Here is a 12,717-nt window from a genome sequence, read left to right as displayed (position 1 = left end):
TTCTTTACAGTTTTCTATATAGTTTCAGACATGATGTGCAATTTTAAGCATATTCTATGCATATTCAACACACCCTTTAAAGGGAATGCAATGTCCTTCATTAATGCAATGAAAAACGTGTGTTTGTTTTTTTTAACCAGCAGTTTCACACAGAAAATGCTAGGGAAGCTTGTTTCTGCCATGAGATAAAAAAAAGCAAAATAAATAAATACAGGAACTTGCAGCTTTTATCTCACAATTCAGACTTATTTTCTTGGTATTCTGAGGAAAAATAGTCATAATTGTGAGATATAAATTCAAAAATCTGACCTTTTTCCCCCTCGCAATTCAGAGTTTACATCTCGCAATTCAGTTTTTTTTCAACCATGAAATTTAAAATATAAAATGTAATTGCAACTTTTAATCGCACTAATTACATCTTGCAATTCTTACCTTTTTCTTGCCATTTCCAGTTAACACCTCCATTCTTTCTTTCTCAGAATTATGAATTTATATCTCTCAGTTTACAGTTTGCATTTGAATTGTGAGAAAAAAGTTAGAATTAGTTAACAATTACCTTTTTAAATATTTTTTTATCTCATGGTAGATACAAGCTTCCAGACATTTTTTTGTTGTTGTTCATGGAATAAAAATAAAGTTAATTGCGACTTTTTTGTTAATTACTTATTTTTTCTCAGAATCTCACAATTCAGACCTTATACCTCACAATTCTTTTCTCAGAATTGCAAGAGGCTCTGGCATGCTGGATATTAGCTTCTGGGCCAAATCCTGACTCATGGCGATCCATTCTTGCCTTATTAGTTCTCAGAGTTGATAACAATTTGTGGGCTTCTGCTTGTCCACTCACCTTTTGAGGACTGACCAAAGGGATCTATGGGATTGAGATCCTGGGAGTTGCCTGGCCACGGATCCAAAATTGAAATCTTCAAGCCACTTCTTTATCACTCTTGCGTTGTGACATGGTGCTCCATCATGCTGGAAAATGCACGGATCATCACCAAATTGCTCATGGATCGTTGGAAGAAGTCGCTCTTGCAGGACGTTGTGATACCATTCTTTATTCATGGCAGTGTTTCTGGGCAGAATTATGAGAGCCCACTCCCTTGGTTGAAAAGCAAACCCACACATGGATGGTCTCAGGATGCTTCACTGTTGGCACAACACAGGACTCACGGTAGCGTTCACCTTTTCTTCTCCAAACAATTGATTTTCCAGATGTCCCAAACAGTCGGAAGTGAGCTTCATCAGAGAAAATAACTTTGCACCAGTCTTCTGCTGTCCAATCCTTGTACTTCCTGCAGAATTTCAGTCTGTCCTTGATGTTTTTCTTGGGGAGAAGTGGATTCTTTGCTGCCCTTATTGACACCAGGCCGTTGTCCAAAAGACTTGGCCTCACTGTGCGTGCAGATGCTCTCACACCAACCTGCTGCCATTCCTGAGCAAGCTCTGCACTGGTGGAGACACGAATCTGTAGCTGACACTCTGGGACGTCCTGAAGACTTCTTCACTGCAGTCGAACCTCTCTTCTTGAAGTTCTTGATGATCTGGTAAATGGTTCTTTCAGGTGCAATATTCTTTGAAGCAATTTCCTTGGCCATTCATTACCTTTTTGATGCAAAGCGATGATGGCTGCACGTGTTTCTTTGGCGGTAACCATTGCTAACAAGAACACAATGATTGGAAGCGCTTCTTCCCTCCTTTTATAGCAATCAGTCTGCTCTTACAATCTAATTAGTATGATAGTGATTTCACCAGACTAGTACTCATTCACACTTCCACATGTGCTGCTGATATGATTAGTCAATGTTAGCTGGTCATTTTGTGTCAGGATCAAAAACAGTGATTTATTTATTTTGAAAAGTTCATTTTTTGGCCAATGAAGCTTTTAGCAATTATTTAAAATGCATCTGATCACTCTACACAATAATTTAGAAACAATGTGAATGAACACCACAACAGCTTAAGCAGCAAACTTTGCAAAACACAAAATGTAGATAATAAAGTTTAGATAACTATAATTATGTAATAATTATTATAATAATATATTATTACCTAAAAGAGATAAAACAGTATCTATCTATCTATCTATCTATCTACCTACCTATATATATAGATAGATACCTCTGGTGTCCCCAGAATGTGTCTGTGAAGTTTCAGCTCAAAATACCCCACGGATCATGTATTATATCATTTTGAAAATGCCTATTTTGAGTGGAAGCAGAAACACACTGTTTTTTCGTGCCTGTCTCTTTAAATGCAAATGAGCTGCTGCTCCCCGCCCCCTTTTCCAGAATAGAGCTGCGCCTTTGCAGCTTGTACCTGCTAAAAAACATCTGTTTTGGTTCTGATTATCATGTTTATCGCGATGAAATCATACATTTTAAACCATATGAGTTTAAACTTCTGATATACGGATTTCTGAGTGCTTACGTACAGAAAGCGGCTGTCACAGCATGTGAGTACTAAACCAAGTTCTCATTCACACACAAGTTTACGTTAAGAACACACGAGTTACATAAACAGCGGGTTATGTCTGTGAAGGCAAACAGCTGGGAAATAAATGGCATGTTTATTTTAGATCTGTGGCAGCAGCAATATACAGTAAATAAATCAATAAATCCACTGCTCTCTTTTGTCTCCTCTGAGGCTGGGACTGTAAATAGTGTTCTGTGCTCGTCTCTGTGCAGCCAAAGACACAACAGTTAGCATGTTTTGCTCAAACTTTCACCATGGCATTAGAACTGGTACTGTACACCGTTGTCGCTTGCGAAATCAAATGATGGCGCCGTGGGTGGAAACTTACAGATTAAGGGGCGGTATTATTATAATGAGATCCCTTTGCCACGTCACCAAGGGAGCGAAATCAGACACGATCGTTTTTTTCAAACGCTTGCAGAAAAAGGCTTACCAAAGCAAAGTTAGTGGGTTAATCTTTTTCACGTTTCCTTGGTTGGTAGATGCACCGGGACCTGATTATAGCACTTAAAACCTGGAAAAGTCCGATTTTCATGATATGTCACCTTTAAGTTTCCAAATACTTTTTGGGGCTGTTGTATGAGCTAATAATATATATATATATAGATTAGATCAGTATTGGCTATTAAAACCACTTTTATAACATTTGCTGAAGAACTAACTGTTCCATTATGTCTTTTTCAAATATCTAAAGGTCACTGTTTAATTGTGCTTTTGACCTTTTAAAGTAAGTAATGATCCTTTCAATATGCCAATAGGAATGTACTTAAGCTTAATTAATTGAGAATATCATGTTTCCCATGAAACGCACAGACATGCATGCACATGCACTGCTGAATATTTATGGGCACAGCGCCTAAAAATAGAATACAAGCTTTCTCATCATCTGCTTAAGTGAACCTCGAAAAACCACATCAATTACTCCAGAGACGTGCAGTGACAAACAGAGCAACAGAACATACTTTCATCAAGCATCTCTTTTACGACCACTTTCAAACACACACAAGTAAACACACACAGAGTAATAGAGGCTGTCATAATGAATATAAATGACATCTAGGAAACTCAGCAGATATCATTCATCAAACACATCAAAATGTATGAGATTCCCAGTGTGCAGTAGTTCAATAACCACACAGGGTATGCATCGAACTATATAATCAATGAAAGTTACTGCAAGAGAAGCTTCACTTTCACTGATAATGCTCTGCAATTGACTTAAACACCTCCATACGGACATTTTAAACTGTTCATTTAAAACCATTTCACTGTGAACAAAATGCTTTGTCAGCCACCCAGGAAAAATCTAAAACATGAGAGTATTCTAGAACCCAAGCAGAAGTACAACCAAAGCCTCACTGTAACTGAAGCCTTAATTTATTAAAAGAAAGAGGTTTTAAAACATCTCAAAGCCTCTGAGGGCCGCACCAACAGGTTCTGCTAAGTGCAGCACCCCGTGGGCAGTTTAAAAGGCTTTATTTAAGGGTCTGTTCCAGGTTTAACACATGTTAAGCTCTCTCAACAGCATCTGTGCCATGATATTCACTACCACAGACTATCATTTCTTCCCCGAGTTTATAAAAAACATGTTTAAAATAACGGACGTCTATGGTGTAAAATAAAATTTTGGTCTATAAAAATGTCATTCCGTCAGCACTCTATACTTTGTCCCATTGACTTCACATTTAAATGCATAATTTTTTTTCAGTAACACTTTGGTATAGGGACCAATTCTCACTATTAACTGGTTGCTTATTAGCATATTGTCTTATTATTAGTACCTATGAAGCACATATTCTGCATAACCATATTCTATATCCCTAATCCTACCCAATACCTAAACTTAACAACGACCTTACTAACTATTAATAAGCAGCTAATTAGGAGTTTTTCAGGCAAAATTCGTAGTTAATGGATAGTTAATAGTGAGAATTGCACCTTAAAATAAAGTGTGACCTTTTTTTTCTCCAAGTTGGTATGACATTCTTCCTTATGTGGAATACAAAATAAGATATTTAGAAAAGTGTCTCATTTCATCCATATAATGAAAGTCAAGAGTGTCCAGTGTTGTTTTGGACCCAACTGATGCTCATTACGTGGACAAGAAAAGTAAAGTAAAAAAAAAAATCTTAATATCTTCTTTTGTGTTCCATAGAATAAAGTCATACAGGTTTGAAACAACAAAAGGTTGTGAGTAAATGATTTTCATCCAAAGAAAAAATTTTCATTCAAAGGGATAGTTCACAGAAAAATGAAAATTCTGTCCATTTACTCACCTTCTATAGTTGTTTGAAAGCTGTACGAGTTTCTTTCTTCTGCTTAGCACAAAAGAATGTCTTTTGACATTGATGGTAGCAATTGACTTCCATAGTATGGCAAAAATATTATGGAAGTCAATGGCTACCATTAACTGTTTGGTTACCAACATTCTTCAGAATATCTTCTTTTATGTTCAGCAAAAGAAAGAATCTTGTAAATGTTTGGAACAACTTGAGGATAATTTTTCAGTAAACTATCTCTTTAAGAGTGAGTTGTTGCTCAGGTTGAGACTCAAACTCTCTGTTCATTACGCTTGTCTCCCTGATGGTATTACCCTGATTGGCCAAGCTACCAATCCTAAACCTTCATTACTTATCACTTTAAAGCCCCAAAAAGGGCTTTCTTTATGAAATCAATCATTATTCTTTATAATTTTCCAATTTCGTTAGGCCTTGAGGTAAAATCCTGACCTGAATAGTTCAGTATCATTTTCTGATACTGATTCTTTTACTGTTATCCTGCTTTTTGTCTAATAATAGACTGGTTAAACCTACATCGACTGAAAGTGGGATGCTCTTGAATGTCAGATGTGAGACAAAAAAAGTATAACTGCACTGAACAAGTGATGATTGTGGACTGAATCAAGCTACTCACTGCATCCCACTCCTGAGCAATGATTCATTATTTTAGATGTAGGAGAGAGTGTGTTTGTGAGCATGTGTGTGTATTTATGTGTGTGTGAGATTGAATTGCATTATAGTTCTTTCAATTGTCTTCTGCTCGCTAATTTCCCTGAGGCGGTCCTATTGACAGGCCATGAGCTTGTCTTACTGAGAGACATCTTAAGAGTCCTCCATCCTTCTGCTCCATGCAGGCAGCAATATCTGTCTGTACTGACACAGAGCACAATGCAAAAGCTAATTAGCATAGTGTAATTGCAACTGCTGTCACATGAATTCATTGTCAATATAATTAGTGAATCCCATGAAAATACCACATCACGCCCTGCTGTCAGCATTCAGTTACCAGGGGAACTGTGGTAAATCTGGTCACTTTTCATGTTTGACTTGCAGGCAACACCCATTTAAATACTCCTGATTCATCCAAATAGCTCTGATATACATGGAGAGAGCCATCCATTCCCATTCCCATTCATCTCAATGGCAGTAACTTGGCCTGTGCATCTAGCATCACTTCAGAAAACATTTACTCACAGTCATGTTGTTCCAAACTCTATGACCTTTTTTTCTACCGTGGAATACAAAATGAGAATTTTTAAAGAGGATTCTGGGAACCCCTTTCAGTATAATGAAAGTAAATGAGGACTAGGGCTGTCAAGCTGCTTGAAGGACCCAAAAGCACCGTAATAGTATCATAAAAGTGACTTCTTGTGTGCTATATTCCAAGTAATCGGAGTTTCTGTGATAACATTTAACCTTTGCAACCAGATCAGTGAGTCGGACAGTTAAACTGAAGAACTCCCATTTTTTAACAAATCATTCAGTTTTGTGAACTGGATCAACAGATTGATTTAAAAAACTGCCTTCTCATCATACAAAGTTATTATTTAGATCAGTTGTTTTCAACCAGGGGGGCGCGGGCATCAGTTAATTCAGAGACGTTCCCTTGAGAATTTATGAATATGAGTTAACAAATCTTTAGCCATCCACTAGGGGGCAACCTGACTCCCACTGCTAGTCGACAGTTACAGCAGAGTTGGGTCGAGTATCAGTCACGCTCAGTGTTGCCAAGTCTTGGGCTACTTTAACACTTGCCGCGTTTTGTAGTTTTGGGCTAGTTTTGAGTAGCAATTAAGCATGTTTTGTTGTGAAAACCTGGCAACCCTGGTCACGCTTATTGACAGTGTACGATGATTTACAATTAGCCGTGTCGGAAATCCAACCACGGATTGGCATGTTGTTATCTCAGAAACAGGCTCAGCCATCACACTGAATCAGGTAAACTGGTTATATATTTATGTTTCAGTATAATTACACACGCTATACCAGGGGTGGTTCTAAACCCTTTTTAGGTGGGTTTCAGCCCCCCTATCTGTCACCTTAGCCCCCCAAAACTAGGGGTGCATGTCCTAAAAGGTTGAAAACCCCTGATTTAGATGATAGATAGATAGATAGCAAATAAATATCAGCTTTGTTTTCTAACTAAAATACATGTCACCTGTTGAATGGCAGTCAATGGAGAAATGTTTTTGCCTACATAACAGTGTAACAGTGGCATTTCTCAGCACTCATTCTCCCCCTCGCTCTCTCATTCTCCATGATCTACTCTCACCTGTAGCCTCCACCATTCCTTCCAGAATGACCACTATTTCAAACTCTTCTCGCACCAGTTGCTCCTGAGAGATGTCCCAGAAGGGGCTGTTCTTGTTGATCTCATGGCAAATGATCAGCGGTGACACCAGGAACAGCCGATCGTCCCCCGTGTCAAAGCCCACGTTGATGTCCGTCTGGTTTAGGGGGATAAACTCTCCTTCCTTGGTCTGCTTGGAGCGGATGAGCTTTGCCCTGATGGAGGCCTCCACAATGTGTGAGTTACGCAAGTCACCAACACGGAACATCAAACACAACTTGCTGTCCCGCATGGATATCACAGCTGTGTTAGAAAACATGAGCGTTTCGGCGCGATTCTTTGGTTGTGAGATTTTCACAAACATGCAGCCCACCATGAAGGCATTGACGATGGAGCCCAAGATGGCCTGCACCAGAAGCAAGATGATGCCCTCAGGGCATTTGTCCGTTATGACACGGTACCCATAACCAATGGTGGTCTCGGTCTCGATGGAAAAAAGGAAGGCTGAGACGAAGCCATTGAGATTATTGACACACGGTGTCCACTCGTTGTCATCAGTGTGGTCCAGGTCTCCACGGATGTAGGCGATGAGCCACCAAATGAAGCCAAAAAACACCCAGGTGGTAGTGTAGACCAGGGTGAAGACCAGCAGATTTAAGCGCCACTTCAAGTCCACGAGTGTGGTGAAGATGTCCGTCAGGTAACGGTAGGTTTCGCGCACGTTTCCGTGGTGGACGTTGCACTTGCCGTCCTTTTCCACATAGCGCTGACGCCGTTTTCTCAACTGACCTCCTGGGGGATCGGAAGTGTCTCCTCCTCCCACAACTCCACCGACAACCATCGTACGGTCTGTGGGGATCTACCGACAAGAATGGAAAAAGAAGTCAGAAAAGAAACATTTCAAGTTTGGCTAAAAGAAAAGATTAAACAAAAGCAGTTATCATCACTATTGTAAACAACACTTACTAAAACAAGGACAAGTAACTAGAAGTAGTGACACTACTGTTTTTTGTATCATATATTGTTTCTTTTGAAGTAGAGTAGCTTTTCAGTAACAAGCTGGGATCTACCGACAAGAATGGAAAAAGAAGTCAGAAAAGAAACATTTCAAGTTTGGCTAAAAGAAAAGATTAAACAAAAGCAGTTATCATCACTATTGTAAACAACACTTACTAAAACAAGGACAAGTAACTAAAAGTAGTGACACTACTGTTTTTTGTATCATATATTGTTTCTTTTGAAGTAGAGTAGCTTTTCAGTAACAAGCTTTCCAGCAGCTGAAGCAATAATCAAACACTTTTCACTAAACACTAAATTTATATTTCCAAGTTTGCCATTAAAGACTATTTAAAATAAGTTTTGTCAAGTTTTGACTATTTAAATATTTAAAACAAATGCTGTTCTTTTGAACTTTCTATTCATCAGAGAATCCTGGGAAAAAATCAATCAATCATTGTTTCCACAAAAATATTAAGCAGCACAACTGTTTTCAACATTGATAGTAATAAGAAATATTTCTTGAGCAGCAAATCAGCATTTTAGAGTGATTTCTGAAGGATCGAAGAATCGAAGATTCTGAAAATCCAGCTTTGCATCACAAGAATAAATTACATTTTGAAATATATAAAATAGAAAACAGTTAATTTAAACTGTAATAATATTTCAAAATATTACTGTTTTTACTTTATTTTTTATTAAATAAATGCAGCCTTGGTGAGACTTCTTTCAAAATCTTACTGACCCGTAACTTTTCAATGTATTTAGCTACTTTTGTTACTGGTTAGCTTGAATGTAGCTAAACTACGAGTAGTTGCTTAACAAGTTACAGTTGCAAAGTAGCTTCCCCAAAATTCATACAAAAGAAGAGTAAATGTGAATCTGAACTTACTTTTTCATTGGAATCAATCCATTTTTTTGGCAGCTTGATGCCTTGTTTTTCCACATCCTGGCCCTTAAAACTACTCATGGCCCGGAAGCCGTAGACGTCGTCTTTGATCCAACACAGTAGCTGGAGCTCTCCAGCTATTAGAAGAAAACACATGAAAGCTAGTAGGTGAAACTCATAATGGAGAGCAAAGCTTGGAGAGTAATTTACCACAAACAGTGAGATAAATGTGCCTGTAAGCTGTCTTAATTAAGTGTGTTAATTTATGTTGTTCTACAGTGTTTGCTTACCTGCACACCACATTTACACAGTTAGTCCCTGAATCTGTTTTACAAATCAGTGCATTTCGTATAGCACTGAATACATTATGAATTAAAAGGCAAGTGTCATCACTAAAAAAAGTTTGTTTTCACCAAGTCAGCTCTGATATTTTTAGGAATAAATTCACAGAAACTGGAATTAATGCATTAAAGCATGATAAACATGATTTTATTGGTTTGCAATAATTTTAATATGCCAAATAAACCAAAAACCCTTGACTTAAAAATGTTAATCACACATTTTATTTCAAAAGCTAGATATTACCTATTTATATAATAAAATAAATATATAATTTGGATTTTATTTACATTTACATTTATACATTAACTAAAAATACTACTTTCTGAAAAAAATTGCTAATAAATTTTACAAATAATCACAAAGAACAACAAGTAACACATTGAACATTATACATTAAAATTTTAAAGTAAAAAGACTGAAATAGTATTTTCCTGTAAAATGTGCTCCGATGTTTTATTTAAACCTTTTTTTTTGTTTTGTTTTGTTTTTTTCTATGTTGTACCACAGAATGTGATACTTGGTGACCCACACCAAAGACTACAGAAATACAAAGACGTTCACTCTTATGAATGGGAGAAACTACAACGCGCAATTTGACGAAATAGTCCCGCCTTCTAAATGAAAGAGCCAATCACTGATTGGTAAAGTCATTGTGTCAATGCAGCGGCCGTTAGAAGCTCCGGCTCCCATAGAAACCTGAGGCTAGACCAGCCAATGTGCACGCGCAGTCATATGCGTACAGTTTTTGAGATTTCAGGATTCCCCCATTCATTTAGATAGGACTTGGTCATGTTCGAGCTGCCTGGAGGCGTAGCAAATATGGCTGCAGAGTGAAAAGACTTTCCTTGAAAGGGACTTTGCCCACACCGCGCTTCTCAAAGGAAAAGTTCACCCAAAAATGAAAATTCTGTCATCATTTCTGACATCATTCCAAACCTGTAAGAGTTTGAACACAAAAGAAGATATTTTGAAGAATGTTGGTAACCAAAAAGTTGACGGTAGCCATTGATTTCCATTCTATTTTTTCCATGCCATGGAAGTCAATGGCTACCATCAACATCATCTTTTGTGCTCATACATGTTTGGAACAATTTGAGGGCGAGTAAATGATGACAGGATTATCATTATTGGTGAACTATCTAGCTTAAATTAAAAGCCATGCTTCATTATTTGTTGGTAAACACAACTATGCTGGTCCATCAGCCCAGACCAGGACTAAACAAGCTGTCTTTTCAGCAGAGGTATTTATTAGCCAAAATTTTAAGAAAAAGCTACAAAACGCTGCAAACGATTCAGCCTCACCTCCTCTCACATACATAAAATGCTTTATTTCCACATTATTGATCATGTTCACTGAATGTTGAATTCCACATCTGTTTCAACATGTTATCCATTAGCTCAAAGTCTCTAAAGACATTGTGTCTCTCCCTCTCTGCCCAAGCATCACCCAACAGCACCGGCAGCAGGTGCGGGTGAGTACCGGTGGGTTTTTTCATAACACACATGTGAAAGCAATATTAATGATGGCAAGCTCCATGGGGAACATGGAGCAAGGTAGTCTGAGGCAGATGGGGGCAGACGGCACCCACTAGGAGATCTGATCAGATATGGTCTAGAGAGAGAGAAAGTGAGAGATGATAGAGCGAGAGAAAGAGACAGATTGAGAAAGTGACAGATAACAACTCAAACGCAGATAAACTAAAGCTACATAAAATGATTTACTGTGTGAACTGATGAATTATTTATACAGTGCTGATATCTGGACTTGTTTGTTTTGCTGTGAAATTGCTGTGAAATAAGGGTGTGCGATAAATATCTTTAGGAGCCAAGAAAACAAACTGTCCCTATTTAGCAAGACCATAAGCAAATTAAAACAAACTTTATGTAGGTAGCTGAATACTTTCTTCAATGCGTCCTAACCAGGTGCGATAAAGCGGCAAGAAATTAAAAGTTCTTTCATTTGAATTTTGCTAGCTACTTGCAAACAACACGTAGTAGTGGTGTTTTCGAATGAATCAAAGTTTATAAATGAACAAATCAGTTGAATTAATGATTCAGTGACTCACTCAAAAAAGAGTCACTTGTCCCATTCCTAAATGTAACTAACTGTTGTATGATAAACATTAAATATTTTCTAATGTATTAAATATGATATATATATAAACTAAATACAAATAAATACACTACCGAAGTCTACTAGAAGTCTCTTAGTGCTCAGCAATGGCTACATTTATTTGATCAAAAATACAGTAAAAACAGTAATATTGTGAAATAGTATTACAAGTTAAAATAAGTTTTCTATATTAATAATAATTTTTAAATGTAAAATTTCTTATGGCAAAACTGAATTTTCAGCATCATTACTCCTGTCTTCAGTGTCACATGATCTTTCAGAAATCATTCTAATATGCTGATTTGGTGCTCAAGAAACCTTTCTTATTATTCTTATTTTAAATATATATATACATATATATATATATATATATATATATATATATATATATATATATTATATGTTTTTTTTTTTGGAAACGGTGATACATTTTTTGTAACAATGTCTTTACTGTCTGTTACATGTGATCATTTTAATGCATCCTTACTTAATAAAATTATGATTTTTTTTCCCAAAATACATTCATACTAACTCCAAATGTTTGAATGGTAGTGTATATTTTGAAAAACTATTTAAAAACTAAGTTAAATGATTTTTCAGTTCATTTTAAAGTCTTCTACATCAGTCTGAATTTAAATTACATTCAGGAACTAATTTGGAACTGAAAAACATCCTCAAATGGCGCACAAACCCTGGTGTCCCACCTGTTTAGGACTCTGGCTTATTGTTGTGATTGGCAGCATTGCATGAACAAGCTTTACCTGAAATCCATATACCAGAACACTGAGTCCAAATCGGAAGAGATGCCATTAAACAGTCACAACTTCAGAAAGCTGAACTAGCAGAGGAGAGAATGGATACTTTGGTCATTAGTCTGCCATATAATTGGATAAGTGCTGTGGGCGGACACTAGAGATGACCACACTGCAGACACAGCAGCGATGCTTTACATGTCTGTGGCTTATCCTCAGGTCCAAACAAAGCTCTGCAGATTTCCTCACAATTGGAATGCCTTGCATATTTACTGATTTAATATCTAGGCTATTTTCGTCATGCTTTCATGTACTGAGAGTGCAGTATTTTCCCTTCAAACCAGCGCAGAAAATGAAAATCTTTGCCTGGTTTGACCAAATCAGGATCCCAGGAGGCTGAATCAACCAGGACGCTGTCGTCTCTGACCCAGACACATTTCGCAGTCAAACACCCTGCAGCTCGGCCACAACTGTGCCACTGTCACTCTGTCTGAACTGTTGCGTCATGACAAACCAGAACACTGGATAGCACCAGGGGTCAGTGTAAAATGTCACCAACTGGAGAAGGAGAGCACTCTTGC

At 37.4% G+C, this 12,717-nt stretch overlaps 1 protein-coding gene across 1 annotated transcript in view; it reads right to left on the bottom strand.

Moving 5' to 3' along the window:
- Window positions 1–232: 232 nt before the first annotated feature.
- The window catches only part of LOC107600519 (G protein-activated inward rectifier potassium channel 4-like), a 24,034-nt gene continuing 11,549 nt past the window's right edge, over window positions 233–12,717 (bottom strand). Inside the window, exons 2-4 of the mRNA XM_016292454.1 lie at window positions 8,933–9,066; window positions 7,027–7,903; window positions 233–261 (exon numbers count right to left, since the gene is read on the bottom strand). Of these exons, the coding sequence (XP_016147940.1) occupies window positions 233–261; window positions 7,027–7,903; window positions 8,933–9,010 (984 nt within the window). The 5' untranslated portion in view covers window positions 9,011–9,066. The remainder of the gene's footprint in view (window positions 262–7,026; window positions 7,904–8,932; window positions 9,067–12,717) is intronic.

Source organism: Sinocyclocheilus grahami, unplaced genomic scaffold, assembly GCF_001515645.1.
Source record: "Sinocyclocheilus grahami isolate Dianchi unplaced genomic scaffold, SAMN03320097.WGS_v1.1 scaffold285.1, whole genome shotgun sequence".
NCBI classification, from domain to species: Eukaryota; Metazoa; Chordata; class Actinopteri; order Cypriniformes; family Cyprinidae; genus Sinocyclocheilus; species Sinocyclocheilus grahami.
The sequence above is the reverse complement of the archived record's forward strand: the minus strand, read 5'-3'. Positions and strand labels throughout refer to the sequence as shown.